The 25,525-nt window shown below is 55.5% G+C and overlaps 1 protein-coding gene and 7 non-coding genes across 8 annotated transcripts; 5 read left to right on the top strand and 3 right to left on the bottom strand.

Annotated features, from left to right (window-relative positions):
• The first annotated feature begins 110 nt into the window (after positions 1-110).
• Positions 111-7,135, top strand: LOC122471766 (caspase-14-like). The gene is made up of 11 exons (XM_043560753.1): positions 111-870; positions 955-1,095; positions 1,200-1,395; positions 1,507-1,595; positions 2,251-2,358; positions 2,495-2,662; positions 3,199-3,421; positions 3,752-3,868; positions 4,301-4,372; positions 4,874-4,977; positions 5,608-7,135. Exons 1-11 carry the CDS (start codon positions 796-798, stop codon positions 5,719-5,721), a joined length of 1,407 nt encoding a protein of 468 aa, XP_043416688.1. The 5' UTR covers positions 111-795; the 3' UTR covers positions 5,722-7,135.
• On the top strand, positions 6,518-6,590 carry TRNAR-CCG. Its single transcript has one exon. It is a non-coding gene; the product is annotated as a tRNA-Arg (tRNA).
• A 945-nt stretch (positions 7,136-8,080) lies between the features above and the next one.
• On the top strand, positions 8,081-8,153 carry TRNAR-CCU. The gene has a single exon. It is a non-coding gene; the product is annotated as a tRNA-Arg (tRNA).
• A 7,344-nt stretch (positions 8,154-15,497) lies between these two features.
• TRNAK-CUU lies at positions 15,498-15,570 on the bottom strand. Its single transcript has one exon. It is a non-coding gene; the product is annotated as a tRNA-Lys (tRNA).
• Positions 15,571-16,594: 1,024 nt separating this feature from the next.
• Positions 16,595-16,666, top strand: TRNAP-UGG. Its single transcript has one exon. It is a non-coding gene; the product is annotated as a tRNA-Pro (tRNA).
• A 2,770-nt stretch (positions 16,667-19,436) lies between these two features.
• On the bottom strand, positions 19,437-19,509 carry TRNAK-CUU. The gene has a single exon. It is a non-coding gene; the product is annotated as a tRNA-Lys (tRNA).
• A 3,015-nt stretch (positions 19,510-22,524) lies between these two features.
• On the bottom strand, positions 22,525-22,596 carry TRNAP-AGG. The gene has a single exon. It is a non-coding gene; the product is annotated as a tRNA-Pro (tRNA).
• A 195-nt stretch (positions 22,597-22,791) lies between these two features.
• TRNAK-CUU lies at positions 22,792-22,864 on the top strand. Its single transcript has one exon. It is a non-coding gene; the product is annotated as a tRNA-Lys (tRNA).
• Positions 22,865-25,525: the final 2,661 nt, after the last annotated feature.

Here is a 25,525-nt window from a genome sequence, read left to right as displayed (position 1 = left end):
TGGGTCAGAATGGGCCCTGCCTGTTCCCCACCCAGCCCTTGACATCTGACCCTTCCCCTCCCTAGCCTGGAGCCCACACAGAAGTGGGGGGTGCACAGTCAGAGGTCATCCTACCCCAGCAGAGCCCTCCCAAAAGGGGGTGGGGGCGGGCGGAGACAGAATGTTCTGTCCTTTACTCTGTGTGCCAGCCCCTCTGGCCCGAGAGCACTTCCTCAGCCAGCTGCCCATGTAACACTTGCTTCCTCCTGTGGTCACTGCGATGGACCCCTTTTCCCAGATGAAGCGACTGGAGTCTCACGGTGGGCCCATGACTCCGGTCAGAGTTTTCTCCCTATGGTACGGCGCCCTTCACCCCTCCTCCCACCCCTGTGCTCAAGGCTGCAGTGTGCACGTGGGTGGGTGCTGTGCACGAGAGAGTGGGGGCTGGCGGAAGCCGGGCATGGACGTTTTTGGTGCTGGTGGCTGGCTCCGAAGGGAGACGCTCCCATGTAACGAGATCAGATAGGAGGTGGGCCAGGAGCTAAGAATAGGATTGGGCATATGCTCCCGGCTCAGGTGAGGGTGTGCCAATGCCAGCCAGAGAGGAGCCCCCTGGGGCCAGGGGACAGAGCAGGCCCTGGGGCAGTGGAGCCCGAGAGCCAGGGTTCCAGGGAAAGGGGCAGAGTCCGGCTCAGCTCATAAACAGAGCTGATAGGACAGGGCTGGAGGGGGGAGGGCAAGGATTGGGAGCCAGGGCGTTGGCATGGGGGGCAGGGGGTAAGCTCTGTGCTCAGAGGAAGCCCCCACCCGGCCCCCATGGCTTTCCTGGTGGCTGGGACCCTGCAGGTGGCCTCACAGATCGCAGATGCTCGAGAGAGCCTGGGAAGAAAGGTAACCGGGGCACTGCCTGGCCTAGCGTGTTCCTGGCTCTCAGCAGAGCCCCACCCCGGTGCAACTCTGGCCTTGCCTCCCCAGGGGAAGTACAGCATGCGGGGCCCAAGGGTGGCCCTGACCCTCAGCAGCCCTGAGGTGTCAGCCTCTATAGTCGCTGTCCTGGAGGGCGTGTTCCGGACCCTGGGCTTTGAGAGCTGCCAGAGGAGGGAGGCCTCTGTCCAGGTGAGTCCTCACCTGCCTCCCGCCTCCACTCCCACCCCAACACCACCACCACCCCTGCTGCTGGGCCTCCCTGGACTCAGGCCCGGCCTTTGCTCTTGCCCTAGGGCTTCCTTGGGGAGCTGGCCGCTTTCCGGGAGCAGCTGGATGCCCTCAGGGGCCCTGTGGGCTGTGCCTTAGTGGCCTTGGTGGCCCCCAGTGGGCAGCTGAAGCAGCCCCAGCAGCTGGTCCGGGAGCTGAGCCGCTGTGGGGCCCTCTGGGGCCGCCCCAAAGTTTTCCTTCTGCTCTCAAGTGCTCCTGGGGGTGAGTGGGCTGGGCAGGGACCCTGGCTACGGGACAGCGCAAAGCAGAGGTGGGGGAGGGCAGGGGGGCCGAGACCCACCTTTCAGGCCAACGTGCTGTTTCTCCACCCAGCTGCCCCCGAGCCCGGAGCCTTCCTCACTGGCTTGAGCGAGCTGTGTGGCCGCTTTCCTCACTGGTCTCTGCTGCAGCTGCTGACAGAGGTCGGGGGGCCCAGGTCGGGGGGAGGGGGAGTCCCTGGGAGGGGGGCTATGCCAGTCACTTCCCCTGGCTCTGCTGTACTGTCCTGAGCCTGTTAGATCAGTTGGCTTGCACTTCTGCCCACCCCTGTTCACACTCGCACAGCGACTGTCCTGTCAGACTGGGGGTCCCTGGAGGCCAGAGTTGGGAATGATCCAGGTCTGGTCTGGGCTCAAGGCCCAAAGGTCTCCCTGGGCAGTTGGGTAGCCGCTGGGTGACCCTGGAGGTGAGGCGTGGCCCCTGGCTCTGCCCCACAGCTTCCCCCTGCCTGGCACCCTCCCCACGTGGTACCTCCCCACGGTGAGCCTTCCCAGACAGGCTCCAACCTGCTCTAGAGAGCACCCATCTCTGGGCCGGGAGTGGTGCCGTGGATGGCACGGCCGCTCTCCACTTGAGGACGCCCCTGATGTTGAACCTCAACTAGGACCTCCCCTTTGTGCCCTCCCTTTCTTTTGTCTGTCTTTTCCTCCCTTAATTCTGGTAGGGGACCCCAAAGAGACTGCAGGAGCCGCGAGCCGGCCATGCTGTTCCCTGAAGCCAGCGTCCTGTTCCCTCCCGGAACCGTGCCCCTGTGGAGCAGCCCCCTGAGGCGTTCTCTGGCCTCACCCCCGCCCCCAGGTCTTCTGCAGGACAGCTGAAGAGTCCGAGGCCACCTACTGTCCAGTCCTTCAGAGCTCCTTGCGAGGTGCACTGTGCCTGGGTGATGTGGAGCCCTGGGGGCCCGAGGTGAGGGGGACGGCGTGGGGTGAACCATGTGGCAGCAGTCACGAGTGGGAGAGAGGGTCCGGGAGACCTGAGGTGGGGGAGGTGAGGAGCTTGGAAGCTCGCAGACCACGCCGAACGTTCCTGTGCTTGTCCGTAGCCAGAACCCAGCCCCACTGCTCGGTATGACCTGTCCGGGACCAGGGCTGCCCTCCTCCTGTCCGTGATCCACGGCCGGCCCGGGGCCCAGCACGATGTGGAGGCGCTGGGGGCCCTGTGCCAGGCCCTGAGCTTCAAGACCACGCTAAGGACAGACCCCACGGCCCAGGTGAGGTCTGGTGGTGCCCTAAAGGAAGGGCGCCCCCAACCCCAGGACTCCAGCGACTCTCTCCCTGGCCCCTGCCCCTTGTCTGCCTTCAGTCCTTCCTGCTGCGTGCGTGGGGAGCTCACTCCCCTGCCTCTGGGCGCCCCGTCTCCAGGGCTCCTGCAGCCTCCCACACTGGCTGACCCTCTACTCCTCTGCTCCAGGCCCCAGCTGCACCGTCAAGCTTTTCCTGGGAGGGTCTCGGGTTCCTTCCCCGACACCCGTCAGCTCATTGCCCCTCATGCGTCTTAACTTTCTGGAGCAGCTTCCCCGTTGGGGCCAAAGGCCCAGCTGTAAGAGGCTAGAGCCACACGTCACCTCCAGTTGGGCCATGCCTTGTGTTGCAGCGGGGGGTTAGAAAGAGAACTTCCGCTGTGGCCTGAGGTGGGCAGGAGGTGGTAAGTAGGGTGGGCGGGGGCTGGAGAAGCCTCCCCGGAGGGCCACCAGGTACTGGGGAGGCCATGGCCCTGGGCCAGGCCTCAATCTCGTCCCCACCCCAGGCTTTCCAGGAGGAGCTGGCCCAGTTCCGGGAGTGCCTAGACGCCCACAGGGCCCCAGTGAGCTGTGCCCTTGTGGCCCTGATGGCCCACGGGGGGCCACAGGGACAGCTGCTGGGGGCCGACGGGCGGGAGGTACGGCCAGAGGCCCTGGTGCAGGAGCTGAGCCGCTGCAGGGCCCTGTGCGGCTGCCCCAAGATCTTTCTGCTTCAGGCTTGCCGTGGGGGTGAGTGGGGTCCTACCCCCCACCTGCCTCCTCCCGTCCTAGCTTCCCACACCCAGCCCTCGGCGACCCAGGGCTTGCTGTCCACCTTCTTCAGGAAGCCTGAGCGCTGGTGCTTTACCTGTTCCATCTCCGGGTCTCTCCGGGCCTCTCCTAGAAGTCAAGTCCACCAACTTGAGCACTTCACCCTCAGCTCTCGTTGTTCACTGCTCTGGATTTTCTAGTCTCATGGGGCTGCCCTGGAGTTCTGGGGGGTGGGCTATGGGCCCCTGGAGACCCCCCCCCCCAGGTGTCTGCTCAGTGAAAGGGCCTGTGTGTCCCCTCCTCTTCCAGGGCATAGGGACGCCGGTGTGGGGCCCACAGGTCTCCCTTGGTTCCGGCGCTGGCTGCGGGCATCACCCACCACCCCCTCGCATGCCGATGTCCTCCAGATCTATGCTGATGCCCAAGGTGGGCGTGCCTTCCTTCTGGAGGCTGGGCTTGGCCAGGGGCTACTGGGTGGCCTCTCTGGCCTGCATTTCCAGGGCTCTGAGCTGGGGGTCTGCTGCCCCCAGCATTCTCTTGGCTTTGCCAAGAGGTTGGGAAGGAAAACCTTCCTAAACTGCAAGGGCCTTTGAAAATCGAGGGCTTCTTCCCCTACTTGAGCCTCGAAACAACCTCGGAGTCAGGAAGGTGAAATAGCTCTTCTAAGGTCACAGAGCCGATACGTGATGGGGCTGAGCTTTGAGGTTTTGTTTGGTTGTTTTTAGACTGCAGTTCTGATTTGCCTTTTCCGCCCTGTGTTCATTCCACTGCCCTGGGTGTCCTTGAGCCGGACTGAGGGGGCAGCCCCGGGGCTGGTAGAGTCCCAGGGTGCTGGGTAAATGCTGGTCTTTCTTGCAGGCAGCTCTCCCTTCCCCACTGCAGGGAGCTCTGACCAAGCAGACATCCTGACGGTCTATGCAGCTGCCGAGGGTAAGGGGACGGGTCATCAAGAAGCCCTGTTACACGGGGCCCTGCATCCTGGCTGGACATCTGGAGTGGCTTGAGGGACAGCCAGGGCGTGGCAGTTGGGGCACAGGGGCACTAGCCCCTTTTCAGTTAGGCCATCTTCCTCCCATGTCTATTATTTATAATAACAGTAATGATGGTGAGCATATATATTGAGAGCTGACTGTACGGAGGGTTGCAGGTTCCGTGAGGGCTCTGCCCGGTGCCCAGAAGGTGGTAGGTTCACAGTGAATATGTGTTCCACGTTCAATGCAATTGTGTATTCGGTCCACAAATATCAAGCGACAAGTTGTTCCCAGAAGCAAGAAGTTCCTGCTCTTTGCACCATCCCCTTGCCAGACCCCTGGGGTCCTGTCTCTTTGCCACCCCCCCCCCCGCCTTTTCCCCCAACAAAGAGCCCCTGGGGATTGGAAGGCCGCGGTCCTGTCCCGAGTCTGACACTCTGACCCTGGTCTTCTGGCCTAGGCTGTGTAGCCTATCGGGATGAGACAGGCTCAGACTTTATCCAGAAGCTGGTGGAGGTCTTCAGAGCTGACCCTGGGAGAGAAGTTCTGGAGCTGCTGACTGAGGTGTGTCGGGGGAGAGGCAGAGCCCTGGGGAGGGGGGCTGGGTTCATCCTTCTCGCCATCTCTTAACTCTGTCCGTGAGCCACACTCGCCCCTCGGTGCTGGGCGCTGGCCGGGCGAGATGGACGGCAGTTATTAGCCACATACACTCCCTTTCCGCCGCAGAGGAGACGGGGGAGAGAACCCGCCTGTCACGCGGGGCCCCTGGGAGTTGCAGTCAGGCGCAGAGTGAACCTGCAGGGGCTGTGGGCCACAGGCTTTGGGGGGGGGGGGTGCCCCCTGCTTCCTGCAGGAGGAGCTGATTGGCTTGTTTGAATAATTTCACTACCTGCAGGGAACTGAAGCCCCTCAGGTTAAAAAAAAAAAAAAAGTTCATGTTTATGTATTTATTTTGAGAGAGAGAGAGTAGCGAGCGGGGGAGGGGCAGAGAGAGAGGGAGGGAGAATCCCAAGCAGGGTCCGAGCTGTGAGCGCAGAGCCCCACGCAGGGTCCATCTCAGGACCCGTGAGATCATGACCAGAGGGGAAACCAGAGTCAGACGCTCAACCGGCTGAACCCCCCGGGCGCCCCTGAAGCCCCTCAGATTGAGGCCAAGTGGAGCGTGGCTGGGTCTGACTGGCGTGGGCCTCGCAGGTCAACCGGCGGGTGTGTCAGCTGGAGGTGCTGGGTCCCGACTGCCCGGAGCGCCGCAAGGCCTGCCTGGAGATCCGCAGCTCGCTGAGGCGCCGGCTCTGCCTGCAGGCCTGACCGCGCGCCGCTGCCCCGGGGGTGCGGCCGGTGGGAGCCACAGCCCGGCGCCGCCGCCGACTCCACCCGCGGCCCCCCGTTCCTCATCTGTCAGTGGGGGAGACAGCCCGGGCGCGGGGCTCGGCCGGCGTGCTAGAAGCGTCTGTGCATGACCGAGAATGCGTCCGCTCGCAGGGAGGCGGGGCAGCGGGAGACTGCAGGCAGGGTGCTCGGCACCCGGTAAGGGTGCATCTGTGCTCCCGGGAGCCAGGCTGGGCCCTCCTTCCTGCGGGCGGAGGGGCTGAGGAGCCCAGCACGGGCCAGGCTGGGCTGGATGTTCCGAGCAGGGGGAGCCGGGCCCCACGTCGCGGTCTCAGCTTCCGCACCCCGGCGGCGCCCCGCGCCAGGGCCGCGGAAATGCAGGAGACGCGGTCAGAGTCTAGTCTGGAGCCATGACACTCTGGACCGAGCCTGGCAGGTGGATCGGTACTGTGAATGAGGGGAAACAGGGCCTGGGGAGCGCTGGGCAGCTCCCGAATCAACGCGCTCCGGGGCCACGTGGGGGAAGAGTTCCAAAGGCGCCTGTTGGGGCAGGAAGGGCCTGCGCGGCCTCACCCGGGCTCGAACTCGTAGGCACAAGTCAGGGACGGCGGTTCTCGCCGAGCCGCCTGGGCTCCTCTTGGCGCCGGCCCCGGCTCCGCCCACATAAAGCCCGAGGGGGCGGAGCTCCTTGCCAGTAGGAGCATGCGTATTGTGGTACAACACGCAGGCGCCTGAATCAGCTTTATGAGAAACGCGGTGGGAGCGCCACCGGCGGGGCCGCGTGGCCTAATGGATAAGGCGTCTGATTCCGGATCAGAAGATTGAGGGTTCGAGTCCCTTCGTGGTCGCTGCGCAGCTTGTTTTTCTCCCTCCGCTTTGCCTTTTCCCTCGGTCGGGACTGCGCCCTCCGCGAAACCCTAGGTCGCCTGGACCGTGCCCCGCCCGCTGCCCCGCCCTCCGGCACCTCGGCAGCCGCCAGGCGCCTGCAAGGGCGGAGCTCAGGAGCCAGCGCCTGGTCCGCACGCCCGCGCCCCCGAGGAGCCGCGAGGCCCACCGGTGGCCGGAACCTGAAGCCACCGGCCGCGAGTCCTGGGGCCCACTAGGGACTGGCTGCACGAATACAGTCCTGAGGACCGGAGCTGTAACAGATGAGAAGTTGGGCCGGGGGGCGCGGGGGGCGCGGGGATTGTTCCAAGGGCCCAGGAGACAAGTGCGTTCCAAACTATAATAGATTATCGTGATTAAAAAAAAGTTTTGGAAATTCTGGTGACGGTTGGATGATAGTGTGCATGTAACTGATGCCACTGAATTGAATTGTACGCTTAAAAATGGCTAAATTGGCTATAGCGTTATATACACATTTTAAACAGAATAAAATGTTTTAAAAATCTAATAGATTATTTGGATTTCTTGCAATGATAGTGTACCCTTAAATGACTAGTGTGGGTGTATATTTAAACGTTTAAATATAAACCATATGCCCAGGGTTGGGTTATCATTTTACCTGGGGAAAAAAATGTCTCCACTTGAGGAACCGTGTTCTCGCCAAAGGATTCTGGCTAAGCCAGCTCACCTAGGTGACTTGACCTCCTCCCACCTGGTGACCGCTGGGGCAGTGGCAGCCGGAGCCCACATTCCGGAAGGTGCGCGCAGGTACCCTGGGGTCATGCGGGGTGTTACCGTGTTTGTGGTGCTTCGGTGGTTTGAAGCTTCTTTAGGACCAACATTTTGGAGGTGAGAAAGAACACCCATCCTCTGGTGGGAAAGCTAACGCTGGACTCTCATCCTCACGGGCACAGCCAGCCGATCAGATACGGGGCCACTAGGGAGGCCACTGAGCTCTGTTAAAACCGCGGAGACCTGAGCCCAGGAACACCTCTTGTCTGCGGGCCAGTGTAGGGAGGAGGACAAGGACAGGGGCGGTGCTTTTCCCACTCTCCCGGCTGGCACCCCCGTCCTCTCCTCTCCGACGTTTTGCATAGCCAGCTCCTTCTTGCTAATAGATAGTTACCAACGAGCCCGGATTCTCCCGCAAGGAGAAGGAAAGGGCTCGCCCAGGCTTTGATGCCCAGGCTTCTCGCACCCTAAGCGAGGATCACACCGTAGGCCAAAGAGCTGAGCTGACACCTGTGGCCCCGGTTCTTTAGGGTCCATCTGCGTGTGCGCGGTCCCTCCGGGGTCCCAGGACGCTCAGGAGCGGGTGAGCACCGGGTGAATGCGGGTGCTGAGGGGCAGGACGGAGACCGGGACGGAGCGGGGAGGCTGTGCGTCATTTGTGGGAACCACGGGGAGGTGACCGAGAGACTGGCTTAGGACCATTACGAGGGATCTGCCGCCGGCCCCGGTGGCCTAATGGATAAGGCATTGGCCTCCTAAGCCAGGGATTGTGGGTTCGAGTCCCACCCGGGGTACAAGGGGTTAGATTTTAGACCTCTGCCAAAGAAAAAACCGAATCGATTCCCTAGTGGAGGAAGCAAGTTCCTGGAGTTTTTCCAGACGCAGACCTAAGCTACTGACAATTCACTGCAACTCTATTTTCTAATAAGGGGTGCGCGTTTCCTAGCTTTCACAAAAGAATACTTTGCGTCGTTCAAATTTTTCAAATAACCATCCATTCTAGCATCCTTTTCTCGTAATATAAAGGAATAATTGTTCGTTTTCCCAGGTGTATTAATTTTATTGTGGTTTCATATATTTTTAAGAGTTCTTATCTTTTATAAACAGATCCAATCATTTAGAGATTAAATTATATGACAACTGTTGTGCTTTAAAACAGCGGACCGAGTGCTGATTATGGTTATTAATATGTTCCGCATACCTGAAAGTTGCTGTGAGAGGAGATCTGGAGCCTTGTCACCACGCACACGGAAAAAGTAACTATGTGAACTGATGGATGTGTTGACTTCACAGTGGTAAATATTTCACAAACGTATTGGTAAATAATTGGTAAATATTTCACAATCACATTGTACACCTTCAATGTATTTCATTGTTATTTGTCAATTATATCTCAATAAAGCTAGGCAAAAATAATGAGTTGGATGGAGGTGTAGACGAAACAAGCCTATCTGTGAATTGATAATGGCTTAAACTGAGGGGCAGGACACATTATACTATTTCTCTGCTTTAGTGCATGTTTGAAATAGACCATAATAAAGCTTTCTCTCTCGGGGCCCCTGGGTGGCTCAGTCAGTTAAGCGTTGGACGTAGGCTCAGGTCATGATCTCATGGTTCGTGAGTTCAAGCCCCGCCTTGGGCTCTGTGGTGACAGCTTGGAACCTGCTTCGGATCCTGTGTCTCCCTCTCTCTCTGCCCCTCCCTTGCTCATGCTCTGTCTCTATCTCTCAAAAATAAGCAAACATTTTTAAAAAAGATAAAAATGAAGTTTTCTCTCCTTTTAATCCATGCACTCTCTGTCTTCATCCCGAGGTAAGAATCTCCCAAGCTTCGGGACAGGAAGCAGAGTAACATCAGCCTCCCGTTCCACGTGCCCGTAGAAAGGATGACCACTGGAGCTTTATAAACACATATAAAATACAGTTCTCTTTTGCCTTTAGAAACCACGAACGAGACTCTTCTGTTCATCCAGCTTCGGCCTTGCTTCTTCCACTTTCCCAAACACCCGGGGCCCCGTTGTCCCCACTGGAGTCAAGGACCTCATCTCAGTGCCGTGTCTCCCATCATCGAGGGCGACCTGAGGAGAATCGGGACCACAGAGCGATCCGAGGGTGCTGCTGCTTCCCGCTTCCCTCGCTGACATTTCTCAGTGCCTTACTGAGAGGAATGTTCTCCGGGCGCTCGGGGGCGGGGGGCGGCTGTGCCCGTCGTGTGTGACACATCCCCGCCAGCACTGCCGTCTCCCTGTCTTTGGCTTCCTTTCTCTGCTTGATGAAGTTCTCACACGTGTCTCCTTAAACATAGGCTACCACGGAGTTCAACGCTGAGCCAACCAACCAAGAAACCTAAGAGAGCCACAGTCAGCCGCACAGGGTAACGTGTTAAATACAGGCTTTCTGGGAAGTGCCCCCCCCCCCCCAGGTCAATAAATTCACCAGCCGCAAAGCCAAATCGGATCTCATCCTGCTCGCTCCAACACCCTTAGCTTCATTCCCACACAGATCCCCTGGGTTTCTGCTGGCCTAAAGGAACACCACTGCCAATTCTTTTGGTGTCTAAGGGATTTCCTCCCGGGTCAGCTCTTGTCCTCGCCGCCCACAGCGTGCTGGTCTGACTGCGGTTATGGGGCCCGGCTCACAAGGGTGGTGGGCGTGGGCTTGGCGGAGGCGTGGCTTCCCCTTGCGAGACCGCCGCTCCAGCTGAGATGATTACAGCACGTTCAAGCGCAGGAAGGCTACTCTCCGCAGATTCCAGGCTGATTTTGCTGGCAAGGAAGCTCCAAGTGGCTGGGGGCATTCGAGACCCCCCAGAGGTCTCCGTGCCTTGGGCTCCACTTCTGCATCACCGTCGCCATTTCTTTCACACAACAGATGTCCGGAGGCTGGGAACCCAACTCCCATTGTCACTCTGCAACCTATGTGTTTGATCTTTAGCCATCATCAGTCAGCCCTGCAGCTGTAAGAGACGATTTGGGCTGAAGGTTGAAAGGTCTGGTTTTGTCATTTTCTTTCAGTGAGCCAACCAGCGCCCCCGGAAGAACCCCTTTCACGCCACTATCCTCATAATCACCTTTACTGCCACGGCAGTATAGGACGGCAGCCGCAGGGTCCTTCAGGGCGATGCTTTGGTCAGCACGCCATCACTACCGACCAGGTGGCGTGCGGCTCGATCTCGATGCCACCACATGCCGTGGATTACCAGCAACCCCTTTCCCGTCGGCAAGGAGCTCAGTGGCATTTGAGCCCAAATTCACTACCAAATCAGGGTCCAGGCAGCAGTCAGAAAACCCATCCGTGGGTGTTGGGGAGAAAGAGGGAAGGTTGGTTAAAGGGCACAAAGTTTCCATTGTGAGACGAATAGGGTGAGGGGATCTCATATACAGCATGGCGATGATAGTTAATACTGTATCGTATGCTTGAAATTTGTAAGGGAGTGGATCTTCAGTGTTCTGGCCACACACACACACACACGCGAACGGTGACCACGTGAGATGATGCATGTGTTCATTCACGATTACCCTGTGTTGATTATGGTAATCATTTCCCAATGTATACATATATCAAACTATCACATCAGACACCTTCAGTATACACGGTTTTTGTCAATGATATCTCAACGAACCTGGGGAGAAAAGCCATCTGTTATTTTAATGAACCATGATTGAATGAATGATGATTCACTAGATATAAAGAGCTGCTAATGGGGCAGTAAAGAAGGCAGAAAGCAGTTGCCACCTATAGGGCTGGGCGGGGGGGCAAGGGAAGAGGTTGGGATTATTAAAAATCGAAGCTTGGAGGGGGCCTTAAGGAGCTGAAAAGCAGATGTTGGAGAAACAGTGCCTCTCAGCTGGGATGGGTGTCTCTGAGTTCAGAGGAGGGTCCCGTGGACCTCAGGCAGCTTGTGCCGGAGTCTCTAACGAGCCGTGACGAGGCTGATTCTGTGAGTGTGGGGAAATGTCAAACTGGATTCAGTTGTTATTTCTGGAATGAACCGTTGCTGCCTGGATAGAACGGGTGGTGGTGGCGGGAACAGAAAACAGGAAGTAGGGACTCCCTCCTCCTCCAGCCTTTCAGTCTATGCCTCCTGTGGGCCAAAGCTAACAGGGATCGGCTGTTAAAGCAATCACCAAGTAGGGTCTGGAAGGGTGAGTTGGAAGCCGGCGATAGCAGCGTTCTAATCGGCACACCTGCTCTGTCCTGCTTCCTGAAGGTGTTCAGGAATGAACCCATTACTCAGAAATCCCTGCCTCGGGCTTGCTTCTGGGAAACTTGTCCTTCAACGGTTGGAGCCGGACTCTAAGAATGAGATTCTAAAGTTGAACCACCTGCTGGCCGCCTGGCCCGGAGGACACAGCACCCGTGGTGGGAGGGTTTTGAGAAATGCAGAGCAGGTGTCGAGACTTCCGGCCTGTGCTGACCGGGGATAGACCAGAGGAGCTGGGAAGTGAACTGCCCATGTCTCCGGGTGCCTCACAGACACAGCGGGAAAGATCTGGTCGAGACCGTGGGATTATGCGGCTGTTGTTGTCTTTTTTTGGTAAGTTTCAATTTTAATTCCACTTAGTTAACATTCAACGTAATATTAGTTTCAGGTGTACGATATCATGATTCAACACTTCCATACATCGCCCTGCGCGCTCATCAGGCCAAGTGCGCGTGGTAATCCCCATCACCTATCCCCCCCCCCCCCCCGCCCCATGCCCCCACCCTCTCCCCTCTGGTAACCCTCAGTTTGTCCCCTATAATTAAGAGTTTGTTTCTTGATTTCTCTCTTATCCTTTTCCCTTTGCTTGTTTTGTTTCTTAAATTCCACATGTGAACGGACTCATACGGTATTTGTCTGTCTCTGACTGGCTGATCGGGCTCAGCGTAATACATTCGAGCTCCATCCGGGTCATTGCAATGGCAAGATTCCATTCTTTTTTATGGCCGAGTAATATTCCATGGTGCCTCTACCCCACGTCTTCTTTATCCGTTCATCCATCAATGGACACTTGGGCTGTTTCCATAATTTGGCTATTGTAGATAACACCGCTATAAACATCAGGGTGCATGTATGCCTTTGAATTAGCGTTCCTGTATTCCTGGGTAACTACTCAGTAGTGCAGTCGCTGGGTCATAGGGTAGTTCTCTTTGTAGCTTTTTGAGGAGCCTCCATACTGTGTTCCAGAGCGGCTGCACCAGTTTGCATTCCCACCAGCAGTGCAGGAGGGTTCCTTTTTCTCTACATTCTTGCCACCACCTGGTGTTCCTGGTGTTGTTGAGTCTGGCCCTTCCGACGGGTGTGAGGGGATAGCTCATTGCAGTTCTGATTTGCATTTCCCGATGATGAGTCATGTTGAACATCCCATCATGTCTCTCTTGGCCATGTCTTTGTCTTCTTTGGAAAAATGTCTGTTCATGTCTTCTGCCCATTTTTTATTTAAAAATAAAAAATAAATAAATGTATTAATTTATTAATTATTAATAAAGAAATAAAATCTTTTTTTTTAAGATTTTGTTTTTTAAGTAATCTCTACCCCCAACATGGGGCTAGAACTCGTAACCCTGAGATCAAGAGTCGCAAGCTCCCCTGACTGAGCCAGCCAGCTGCCCTGTGTCTATTTTTTAATTGGATTATTTGGTTTTGGGGTGTTGACTTGTATAAGTTCTTTATGTATTTTGGATACTAACCCTTTATCAAATATGTCATTTGCAAATACCTTCTCCCATTCCATAGGATGCCTTTTAATTTTGTTGATTGTTACCTTTGCTATGCATAAGTTTTTATTTTTATGAAGTCCCAAGAATTTGTTTTTGCTTTTGTTCCCTTTGGTCAGGAGATGTATCTAGAAAGAAATTGCTACGGCTCATGTCAAAAGCGTTACTGCCTGTGTTCTCAGGGTTTTTATGGTTTCGGGTCTCACATTTAGGTCTTGAATCCATTTTGAATTTATTTTTGTGTATACTGTAAGAAAGTGGTCCAATTTTGCCAAGACCATTTGTGGAAGAGACAGTCTTTTTCTCGTTGGATATCCACTCCTGCTTTGTCGAAGATTAACTGACCATAGAATCGTGGGTTTATTTCCGGGTTTTCTATTCTGTTTGATTGATCTCTGTCTACTTGCATGCCGGTACCATATGGTTTTGATCACTACAGCTTTGTGTTATGAGTTGAAGTCCAGAATTGTGATGCCGCCAGCTTTGTTTTTCTTTTTCAAGATTGCTTTGGCTATTCAGAGCCTTTTAGGATTTTGAGGATTCTTTGTTCTGGTTCTATGAAAAATACTGTTGGTATTTTGACAGGGATCGCCTTAAATGTGTCAATTGCCTTGGGCTGTATAGACATTTAAACAATATTTGTTCTTCCTACCCAGGAGCATGGAAGTTCTTTCCATTACGTTGTGTTATCTTGAATGTCTTTCATCGGTGTTCTATACTTTTCAGACTCCAGGTCTTTTCGCCTCTTCGGTTAGGTTGTTGTTGAGTAGCTTTACCGCACGGACACAAAAGGACGACAGACCCATGTCAACTAATCACCCGTTCAAAGCACTTGGGCAGAACCCAAAGCAACCCACGTGCCCTTCGGCCAACAAAGCCCAAGAGCAGGCTGGGGGCCTCCGTGTGAAAGTAGCAGATCTTGAGGAAAAGGTGACCCTCCTAGGCCAATGTCAGAGTGCTGGGAGGGAAGACGTGAGACCCAGAGACTTGGAGTGGGGGTAGCTGAGGGCGGGTGCGTGGACAACCTGGAAGTCTCTGGGCCCAGGCTTCCACCCGCCCCCACTCTGTTCTGTTTCCCCGGAGAACTCTGATACATACAGTCTGTTTGGGACGGGTAGGGCGCCCCAGCCCGGCGCCAAGTGATACCCGGCCCACTCCCCACCCCCCACGGCAGCGTCGGTTTCCTGAGCCAGGACCTGGGGTGGCTGGATGCCAGAGCAGCATAGGCACCCGGAGGAACGGACCCCCGGAAACCCCAGATACCCAGACGACCCGACGTGGTGATCAGGACTGGCATCGTCAGTCCTTTGGGTTCTGCTACCCTTTCACAGAAGGGAAGCCATACTTCTTCCCTGGCTGCTTGCTCTGGTGGGAGCCGGACACCGACGTGGACTCGGAGTATCCCGCGATTTCCAATTTTCTTTCTACCTTAGAAAGGGGAGAGGAGCAGGGACAGGGCTGGACAGACGGTCTCTTCCCTGTCACTTCCCTGCTGCACCAGGAGGGAAAGCCTCGGAAGGCAGGGGCCACAGTATGGGAGAAAGGGAGGGTCCTCGAGGGGATACAGAATGGGGGCCCCATGCAGGCCTCCATTCAGGGCCAGAGTCAGTGAGTTTCCACCTTTAGCTGGAAATCCACTCCAAGTACTCTTTCATAGCTCTCCTTCAGCCTTTAGAGCTGAGACTTAAACTCCTAAGCGGTGGGTTCGAGTCCTAGGTTGGGAGCTATGTTATTTTGGCCTGGTTAGCCCTTGCCCAGATCTTTCCAAACTTCAAGGAGGTTCCTAGCAGGGAAACTACTGAGAGAGGCTCTCTCCGCTGTGTGTGCTGTATATGGAACTTCTGTGTAAATGGCAACTTTTTAAAATTACTATATCTATATCTATCTATATATATACACACACACTATATATATATTTATACTATTTATATTTATACTATATATATTACATATACTATATATTTATACTATATATTATACATACTATATATACTATATAGTATATATACTTAACTATATACAGTATATATATTTATACTATTACTATAGCATATATATAGTAATAAATACATAGTATAAATATATATATTATATATAGTATAAATATACTATATATAGTATAAATATATATAGTATATATAGTATATATAGTATATAGTATAAATAGTATAGTATAGTATGAATATATAGTATACACACACACACACACACACACACACATATATATATATATATATATATATATATATATATATATATATATATAAAACATAAAACACGAATGCATCTTGCCTCTGTGAGGTTCTTCCGTGGTCCCTCTGCTGTGCTAGCCTCCCCGGACCATCCGCATGTTCCACTTTGGAAGAGTTTTAGTTTATATTATACAGACCAGACCCAGTCACCTGTTTCTGTTGTGTCAAGCTGGCTCAACAAAAGTTGCGCCCAACGTGGGGCTCGAACCCACGACCCTGAGATTAAGAGTCTCATGCTCTACCGACTGAGCTAGCCGGGCAGCCATAAGGGGCCACTATTCCACAGGCTGATTGAGGTACTCCAGAACTTTCCTGTTCTAAAATTGGTAAGGACAGGTTCTGGATCCTGTGCGCGCTGCACCCCGGGCAGTGGAACGCAGAATTGGCGGATTGTTTTCAGCCAGGAGCGAGGGCGCCACCAGGTCACCGTGTGCCGTCCAGTCCTGTCAGTGCGTCTGTGTGGCCCAGTAGCTCAGGGGAGCCGGCAAGTCTGGAGCAAGAGCATGGGACGAGTGTCACTGGAGACGGCCGGTAAGGAGCCCGCTGTGATCCTCGCTTAGGGTGGAGAGCTGCCAGGTTCCAATCACGGAGGCTCCCTCGTTTTGAAACCCTCGGCCCTTTTTAGGGCTGGTGGCAAGGAGCAATCGGGAAGACTTCGGGGCCTCGCCGAGGGGACGAGCCGGGGAAACCCTCCTTCCCAGGTGGGTGCTGGACCCCGTGTTAGAGCAAGAGGAAAGAAAAGTTGGGAGCGTTCGCGCACCTGCAGATGGGAAGAAGTGACCGGCGACCCCGGTTCTGACCCCCGCTTCGGGGTTCCCCAGTTGCGAGGGGCTGAGCCCGGGTCCAGAGGGGGCTCGGCGGAGCACAGGAGCCCCGGGGTCCTTTCCCGAGCGGCTGGAGGCCTGGCGGGGCTGGCCGGCCGAGCCTCATTCTCAGGGTCCCGGACTTGGGTCCCACGTTGGGGGAAATTTCTGGGCTGGCGCCCACGTGAGACATCGCCGTGCTCACCTGGGCCCCGCAGACTGGCTTCTCTGGTGGCTCCGGGCGGGGGGGCCCTGGCAGGGGCGGGGCCGTTGTGCTTGGGAGGGAGGCGGGGAGAGGGGCCGGGCCGGCGGGTCCCCCCGCTCCCTCCTCGCCCCACCCTCTCCCCTTCCGGAATCGAAACCGAAACCTCGCCCCGCGCACCTTTCCGAGGGACCAAGAAGCCGAGACTTGGTCGGACGGGAGCTCGGAGCCAAGGACACAGGCCTCCAGGGAGAGCCGTCACAACTTGCGTCGTGGGACGGCTCGTTGGTCTAGGGGTATGATTCTCGCTTTGGGTGCGAGAGGTCCCGGGTTCAAATCCCGGACGAGCCCGTCTTTGTCTTTTCGGAGGGTCACGATGCGTGAAGCCTCAGGAGGTCCGGGATCAGAGAAACCAGAAACCGGTCGCCCTCTCACCTCCCCCCAGGCCAGTCTCACCTGTCATTGAGCAGGAGACCTGGTGTGCGTGCTTGTGCGTGTTTGCACACGCCAGGTAGTCCCCGGATGGGGGGCGAGGACCCGACTGAGTCTGGGCGCCTTCTTCCCTTTTGCCTTGGCGTGTGAAAGGTCTTGTTTGCACACATCTTTTTCTTTCTTGAGGGGCTACCAGAAGGCCCTTCCACAGACAAGGGAAGGAAGGAAACCACAGTGGAAATTGGGCCTGGGGAGGGGCTGGGCCTTAGTGGTGGGGCCATGCGAGGCACATGACGCCTCGGATCCCCATGCGGGTCCCCACAGGCACTTCCGCCACGTTGGAAGAACCGCAGGGTTTCAATAGGTTTTATTACCCCATTCAGGTATGGTGGGACCGGCGCATGCAGCCATTGAAAAGTCGGGTTATTCCCTACAGCCCCTGAGAAGGGCACGCCTGGCCCCCGGGCGTGGGGACAGCACAGGGGAGGCACCGGGTAGTCAGGCAGCACAGGAAGTGAGGAGAACGCGTGGGCAAGAGCCTTTCTCCTGGTTTCCGTGAAGCTGGTTTGAATTAACTTCAGCTGCCTCTGGGACATAGGCGCTGTCCCTAGTTGTCTGTTTCCTGGCCTTGGGGTGATTCTGGAAGGTGCATAGTAACCCCCAGTCTGAGAGCCCCATGCAAAAGGCGACGGAGCGGGGGGCGCTGTGGTCTCCAGTTGGCTTGCGTCAGAAATGCACCCTTTAAGAGTCGTTTGCTAATCTCTAGGCATTGGCTGACCTTGGGAGGGAAAAATCCCGCCAGGGTCAACAAGGCCCCGGACGTCAAAGTTTCAGAATATAGAAAAGAAAAGACCTGGTTAATAAAGGCAGGGCGGGAGGTTTTGGTGGACATTTCAGCGGCCCCCCCAGTCTGGGAAGAGCTTCCCGATCTCAAGAGCTTCCCGATCTTGATTGTGAGGAGGCCCTCACCAGGCGAGCGGCAGTGGGGCCAGGGCCCTCTGCACGTGCAGACCGGTGGGCCTCCCCTTGACCCAGGCAGCCTCTGCTTTCTTCACGCAAGCCCCAGGGCGGTGCGTGCTGGCTGCCCCTTTTATGCCCCCTGTTGCTGGTGTCCCTGAGGGGAGCAGGCCCAGAACCCTTGAAGACTCCCGTCGCTTATGGGGAAACCACTACCACCTCCAGCGGCCCAGTAGCTCCTCCTCCAAATTGTTTTCGGAACCAGCAGCATCCCTCCCTCCGGCCTGCCTTAACCCCTCCTGACTCCAGTGCTCAGGGTCTGCCCCCCACCTTCACACCCAGGCCTGGAGGCAGCTTTGGCCGGGGCTCCGCGGGGAAGGTCCCTGGGGAGGAGGGCACATTCTCTCTTCTGCTTCGCGTCCCTGAGGAGCCCACACTTTCCTCCTTGCAGTCTTTTCAGGGCATGAACGGAGGCCCCAGCAGATCCCCGTAGGGACGGACCAGAGACGGGCCCGGTGCGCGGCAGACCCAGAGCGCACCTGGACCCCGATGGCCGGATCAGGTCTGGGCCCCGAGGCCGGTGTCCAGGTGTGCTCAGTGGACAAGGGGACGCCTGGACCCTGGTTACGGGCAGCGGTTTCCCCTGAGGGGTCCCCACATTTCTTAACGTCCTTCCTCATCCTTTCTCCACCTGTAGACACTCAGCTTCCATCTGGGTCCGAGCGGGGTGCAGATGCACATATTGGAGCCTGGGGGCAGAAGGTGACACTTGGGTCAGAGCGGTGGGTCCCTCCAGTGTATGGCTTGGGAGGGGTGGGGCCCCATGGGAGAGAGAACGGTCCCGCTCCAGGGGTGCGGGGTCCAAAACCTGTCCTCAGCTCCACTCCACAGCCCGGCCCTGCGCGTGGTGACAGAAGGGGGGTCTGGGGGAGCTTTCCCAAGCCGATAGCCTCAGTTTCCCATTGGCAGGAAGAGCGGCCACCCCAAAACCCAGACTGGGACTTGCTGCCTTGGAGTCTTAGCGTGTGGCAGTGCTGCCCCCCACCCCCTGCCATTCTCCTGTCCATAGAGACCTGAATCAAACCCTTCTCTGACACCCACAGGAAGTGGGGACAGTTCCTGACCAACGAGCCAGAGCCGGAGGGGTGGCTCCTTGGTCTAGGGCTTTGATTCTCCATTAGGGTGCGCGAGGTCCCAGGCCCAAATCCTACCCGAGCCCTGCTTTTGAGAGTGTTTGGCAGTGGGCGCGCTGCAATCACCAGGACGCGTGGACATGCCCCCCCAGGCTGTCACCCTCCCCTACTCATAGTGGTCCGGGGCCCTCTGCCCTGAGCGCCTCCCCACTGAGTGATGATCGTGCCCTGGAGTCCCACGTACACCCTGACCCCCAAAGGGACAACTTAGCCAAAACTTGAGCTTGTCACCACCGCGCAGTGGCATCCTCCGTGGCGTCCCTCGGCCGTGCAGGTGATAGCTGTGGCTCCTTCCCTTGACTAAACCCGAGAGAAAACTGTGACCGTGGTGGTTTTTCTCCTGTAGCCAGGTCCAAATCTCTGAAGAACTGCTTTCTAAGATTGCTTTGCTCAAAGAGGAAGTTGAGGAATAAAGCGGCTGGAGAAGCCGGTGTAAGGAGTGGGTGTCCTTTATCACCTCTGATGGCTTTGGTGCGTCCAAGAGGTTTTACCTAAACTGAATATGCCAGGAATTGCTCAGCGGTCTCTTTCTAAAAGGACACCCAGCATGGGGCTCGAACCCACGACCCTGAGATTAAGAGTCTCATGCGCTACCAACTGAGCTAGCCAGGCAGCCATAACCAAGGTGCTGCGGCTGAGTTTCAGAATTTGTTGGGCTGCAGACAAGTCAAAATTGCTATGCAGTTCAGGTCTTGGGGACAACGGGGACGTGGCCACTTCTGGAGTCCCTCGGGGCACTCTGCGTGTGGGAACTGCTCAGAAAGGGTGGCGTCCCCAGCCTGGCGTGGGGAGCGGGGAGCCGAGTGGTGGAGGCTGGGGGCCGCCCTGACCGCCCCCCACACACAGATAGATGGGCTGGGGGGCGTAGCCGTAGGGAGCCCTGAGGCGTGGACGGGACTCAGCGGACCCAAGCCAGCTGACCCCGCCACACATGGACAGGCGGCAGGAAATGGGCAGGTGACAGCGGGCCCCGTCCTCCCTCACGTAATCAGACAAACCTGCGAACTTAAAATAATTATTAGACCCACCAGATTCCACTCGTTCGCGGGAAAATTCCCATCTATGCTTCCTTTGAATTATCAAAAATCAATTTATTTTTATTAAAAAATTAAAAAAATATATATATATTTTGCCCCCAAACCTTCTTGGTCTGCCCTTGGGCAACCCTGAGCTGCTGAATCTGCCCCCACCATGGTCGGCTGCAGGTGGGGGTGGGTGGAGAGCGTGTTGGGAGACCCCAGGATGCTTGCCTCCCGCTCGCTGCCTCCGGATCCAGTCTCCAGGTTTCAGGGCCAAGAGCAAGGTGTCCCTGGACGCAGAGGTTCGGTCCTAGTGTGTCTGCATGCCTGAGCCCCAGGTGGGTTGGGGCTGGGGCAGCCCCCACCGCACCCCCCTCTCCAGAGCAAGGAGGAATTTTAGGTAAACAGTAGGCCGGGAGTAGGACCCAGCAGTTCTCTGCTCGTCCCCCGCCCCAAACTCTGGAGTCGGGGTGGCTCAGCGACTCTGCTGAGGATCCACTGAGATTCCAGGCTCCACACCGCAACTGCGTGTGCGGATCTGGCCCGCATCCTGAATACAGCTCACCAGTGTAGACAGGAGGAAGGAGGCAGCAGGGAGCTGGCACACAGACTGGGGAAGACAGAACACGGAGTGCATGGTGTAATGGTGTTGGGTGTGTGCAAGGCACTGAGGGTATTTGAAAACAAAAGGACTTTACTCGCAGAGGTATTTGCTCCTCACCCCAAAACGAAAAGCTTTTATGGTTGAGGCTATACGGTATGTGCTTTAAAATTAAAAAGTGGAGGAGGACAGGTTTTCAAAATATACAAAAATGGGGGAGGCTGTGCGGGGGTGTGGGCAGAGAGGTTTGAGAATTCTGTATTTCTGCTCAGTTTTGCTGCGGACCTAAAATTGCTCTAAAAAATAAAGTCTGTTCTTAAAAAAAGGCATAAACAGGGATGCCTGGCTAAGTGAGTTGGTAAAGCATGTGGCTCTCGATCTTAGGGTTGTGAGTTCAAGGCCCATGTTGGGTGTGGAGCCTAGTTAGAAATAAGAATGAAAAATACACAGATAAATTTGAGCTGCTATTTCTTCTAATGCATTTAGCCCCATATTTCTTCTCTTTTGGGTCTCCAATGACTCCATTAGATATTTTGTTAAAATCCCAGCAAAACCTTAAGGCTTCTTTCTTTCTTTCTTTCTTTCTTTCTTTCTTTCTTTCTTTCCTTCCTTCCTTCCTTCCTTCCTTCCTTCCTTCCTTCCTTCCTTCCTTCCTTCCTCCCCTCCCTCCTTTCCTCCCTCCTTCCTTCCCTCTTCCCTCCCTCCTTCCTCCCTCCCTCCCTTTCTATCTTCCTGTTCAGTGAGTCTTTCCTCCATCTCGTTCGTTCATTTGTCGCCCAACCATTACGCTATTTTATTTCAGCTGTTACATCTCTCAGCTCTAAGTTTTCCATGCGGTTATTCCTTATGTCTTCTATATCTTTGAGACTTCCAAGTTTTAATTTTGTTTCACGTGCATTCTTTATAGCTCCTTCCGGCGTTTTTAGGATGGCTGCCTTCTACCTCTCCTTTTCAGATGGTTCCAGAATCTGTGTCCCTGTCTTTCACTCATCTTTTCTCCTTCAAGTTGGGATTTTCCTGGTTCCTAGTAGGACCAGTGGTCTGCAGCTCCGTCATGTTTGGACAAGTTTGGTGTTACGTTTTGAAACCCTAGATCTCATGTACATCTTCTGATTCAGCGGGCTCCTCTGACAACGCGCCCCCCCCCACCCCCCAATGGGAAAAGAAGATTCTACCTTGTTGCTGCCTGGGGGGCGCAGTTCACGCAAGGTGGGGCGTCCTTATTGCGGGGCAGGAGCGAGAGTTTAGGCTCCCCACCAGGCCTCTGCTGTCACCCCCTGGCTGGGGGGAGGTGGGGCATCCCACCAGACAAAGAGAAGGCTGGAGCAACGTTAGAGGCTCTAGTAAAGCAAGGCTTCCGGGGCTGCTGCTGGGTCCTGGGCCCTGCAGGTTTTGTTCAAGTCCCAGGAAGGGAAAAGGGAGGTGAGGGGAACCCGGGGCTGAAGTCAAAGTGTCCATTTCGAGAGCTGGGCAGGGTGACCGCAGGGAGACGGGGGAGGGGGTTGGAGGCGGAAATGTCCCCGGAGGCTCCCTGGGCCCGCCCTGGTAATTAACAGAAGAAGCAATGCTGGCCGTCAGCCAGAGTCTGGCTCCTCCGGAACATAGTTGGGGGGCGGGGCTTCCCCGCCGGGTCTGGGTCCCCTTGCCACTCCCGCGGGCGCAGGACCCGGGCCACCCAGCCCAGCCGCCGTGCTGGCTCAGCGCTCCCCCTGGCGGCCGGGAGGAGAATCACCTGGGAGTGCAGGAGCGGCTGGAGGCCGGTGAAGGGCCGAGTCCCTGGCTGAAGCCGTGGCCTCTCACGTCTGTGTGGCGCGGCTGCTCCTGGACCTCTCTCTCTCTGTAGGCCCCAGCTCCCTCAATTCGATGTCGAGCTCAAGTTCAGGACTGTCTGGCCGCGGGAGCGACGGTACATCAGGTGGCGTTTGTTCCTGCACTTGGCTCTGGGCTGGGGACCCAGAACTTCAGCAGGGCCCTGGGGGGATTTGAGAAAGGAGAAGGAAAAGGATGGGGCTCGTCCGGGATTTGAACCCGGGACCTCTCGTACCCTAAGCGAGAATCATACCCCTAGACCAACGAGCCACCCCTGGTAGCCGCCTACCTCTCCTTATTTCTAGTATCCTCACGCCCTAGGTGCCCACCTCCCTGTGGTCTCCTTCTCTGGGGGCAGCCATGCCCGCACCGCCTCTCCTGAAGCAAGATGCGCTTTTGCCTCGGCTTGTAGCACCTGCCTTTAATACTTTGAGTAGCAGGGAGGTAGGACCAGTTTTTGTCCTTGCCCGGCTAGCTCAGTCGGTAGAGCATGAGACTCTTAATCTCAGGGTCGTGGGTTCGAGCCCCACGTCGGGCGTGCGCTTTTGCCTGATAAAGAGGCCAAAAGACAACTCAACGCAGGGAAGGTATGTCGCAGATCCGCCATTTAAAGAGGCTTTTAACGATCTCAGGTAGATGCTACCAGGGAGGCGTCCGCGTGGCTGCGTGGCCCTCCGAAGCCTTGCACGGTCTCTGTGCTCCTGTGAAGCAATGTAAATATTTGGGCCCACCAGCCAGCTTTTGGATGCTGGCCCAAGAAGACACATAGCTATATCTTTTCTTAGATTAGTAACCCGACAGTGACCTGCGCTATCACATCTGACTGGAGAACAGGATGCAAACCCAGAGCTCGGTGTCTGTGTGGGTTTAGGGGTGACTCTCTAGGTCCCGAGTGGGGCTCCCAGGAGGAGGCTCCTGATCGGGGCCACTCCAGTGCCTGAGGAGGGACTGCGCAGAACTTCCCTCCCCCCCCCGCACCCCCACCCCGAGGTTGGTGGCCTGTCCGCTTTCCTTCACTTCTCCCCAATGAAAGGGAAACAGACAGGAGGCATTTCGTTTTCTATTTTGGGGAAGAGGGAGAAGGAGGGTATGTGCTTCCCTTCCCATCAGCTGACTTTCTTGTGTTCTCTTGCAACGGTTTAGGCTCGTGAAAAGACCCTGCTATGTGTTTGACAGGACTGTGTTTTCTTTCGTTTGTGGTGGGGACCCGGGTTACGCTGGGAGACACCCCTCCTCTGGACCCTGGGATCTGCCAGAGCCCCCTCTATTTCTCACTCAGGGCACTCTTAGTCTCAGTAATCTTTCCTGGTGTTCCTAGGGGAAAAGGAAACTCAGTTTATTAGGGACTTAGCTCCATACACCTTCGTCGCTTCTTGGAAAAAATTCTTACCAACTCAGTGTCTCTATTAGCTTCCCGTGACCGCCGTAAGAAGTTACCACAATCTGGGGTGCCTGGGTGGCGCAGTCGGTTAAGCGTCCGACTTCAGCCAGGTCACGATCTCGCGGTCCGTGAGTTCGAGCCCCGCGTCGGGCTCTGGGCTGATGGCTCAGAGCCTGGAGCCTGTTTCCGATTCTGTGTCTCCCTCTCTCTCTGCCCCTCCCCCGTTCATGCTCTGTCTCTCTCTGTCCCAAAAATAAATAAACATTGAAAAAAAAAAAGAAGTTACCACAATCTGAGCGATTTAAAACAACAGAAATATATTTTCTCACGCTTCTGGAGACCAGAGTCTAAAGTCAGGGTGCCAGCTGGCCATTTTTTCCACTCTCTTTAAAGGCTCCAGGGAAGAACCCCTCCTCTCCTCTTCCAGCTTCTGGTGCTCTGGCCAACTTTGGCTTCTAGACTCATCACTGCGGTGTGTGTCTCCACTGTCACATGGCTTTCTTCCCTCCACGGGCCTCTGTGTCCTCATATAATCTTTTTATAAAGACACCTGTCGTTGGGTCAGGGCCCACCTTACTCCAGGATCTCACTGTATCTAATTATATGTGCAAAGACCCTACCTCCTGAGGTTCTGGGTGGCCACGGTAGTCGGGGGACACCATTCAACACTCTTTTTTTTTCCAAAAAATTTTATGTTCCTTTTAGTTTTCTAACTCACAACCCCAACATCAGGAGTTCACATGCTCTACCCATTGAGCCAGCCCGATACCCCATTTTCTTTTTATTTTTTTTAATTTTATTTTTTATTTTTTAAAAATTTACATCCAAATTAGTTAGCATATAGGCAACAGTGATTTCAGGAGTAGATTCCTTAGTGCTCCTCCCCCATTTAGCCCCTCCCCCTCCCCCCCCATAACCCTCAGTTTGTTCTCCATATTTATGAGTCCCTTCTGTTTTGTCCCCCTCCCTGTTTGATATTATTTTGGTTTCCCTTCCCTTATGTTCATCCGCCCTATCTTCTTATTAAATAATAATTCTTTTTTGACTGGGATATGTGCAGTGGGCGGGCCCTGTACGGCTTCTCCAACCTTGGGATGAGATTGCGTACTGCCTCGCACGGTTCCTATTCCACACTGATTCTCTTGCCCTGCTCGCGCAGATACTGTGGGAAATCCAACGTTGCAAAAATACAGCATCGTCGAAAGTTCAAAGTCAGTGTTCAGAGAGTGCGGTGTCTGATGGATGTTGAGGATTGATATTTCTCTCAAAACTTTTAAATATCCCTGGGCATTTTTACATGCTCTAAAGGTGCCTCCGCACATCGCAGACTCAAGCCTGAAGCACCACCTTTGCGTGCTTTAGGAGCAGAGGTCGCTGGCGTCACAGGAAACTCATGCTGGTGGCTCCTCGGGGCGGAGGTTTGGGGGTGATTGTTTTGGAAGTGGCTGTACCCTGAGCCCAGTCCCACTTGAGGGTCCTGTCTATGACTGAGTGGTGCCTTGACCCAGCCCAGCCTTTCAACCATCCGCAACACCGAGGGCTCAAGACCCCAGGTCGGCCGGGGGTATCCCTCTCTCTTGGTCTGAAAACACAGCACAGCCAGGCCCCACACTGCCTACTTCAGAAAGGCCTCCTGGATTGAATCTGAGACCTCACATCTAAAGCAAGACAAACATCCTTTGGCCAAAAAAAGTCCCTTTGGTTGGTGATCCTTGGTGGCTCCAACTTCTCTCCCTCGCTTGCCTGACGCACTGACTCGGTTTCCCTTGGCCAGGGAGGAGTATGCCCTCATACCTGGAGTCTGGGATGCTAACTCTG

The sequence above is a fragment of the Prionailurus bengalensis genome, chromosome E3 (assembly GCF_016509475.1).
Source record: "Prionailurus bengalensis isolate Pbe53 chromosome E3, Fcat_Pben_1.1_paternal_pri, whole genome shotgun sequence".
In the NCBI taxonomy this organism is placed as follows: Eukaryota; Metazoa; Chordata; class Mammalia; order Carnivora; family Felidae; genus Prionailurus; species Prionailurus bengalensis.
This window is presented reverse-complemented; position numbering and strand designations above follow the sequence as displayed.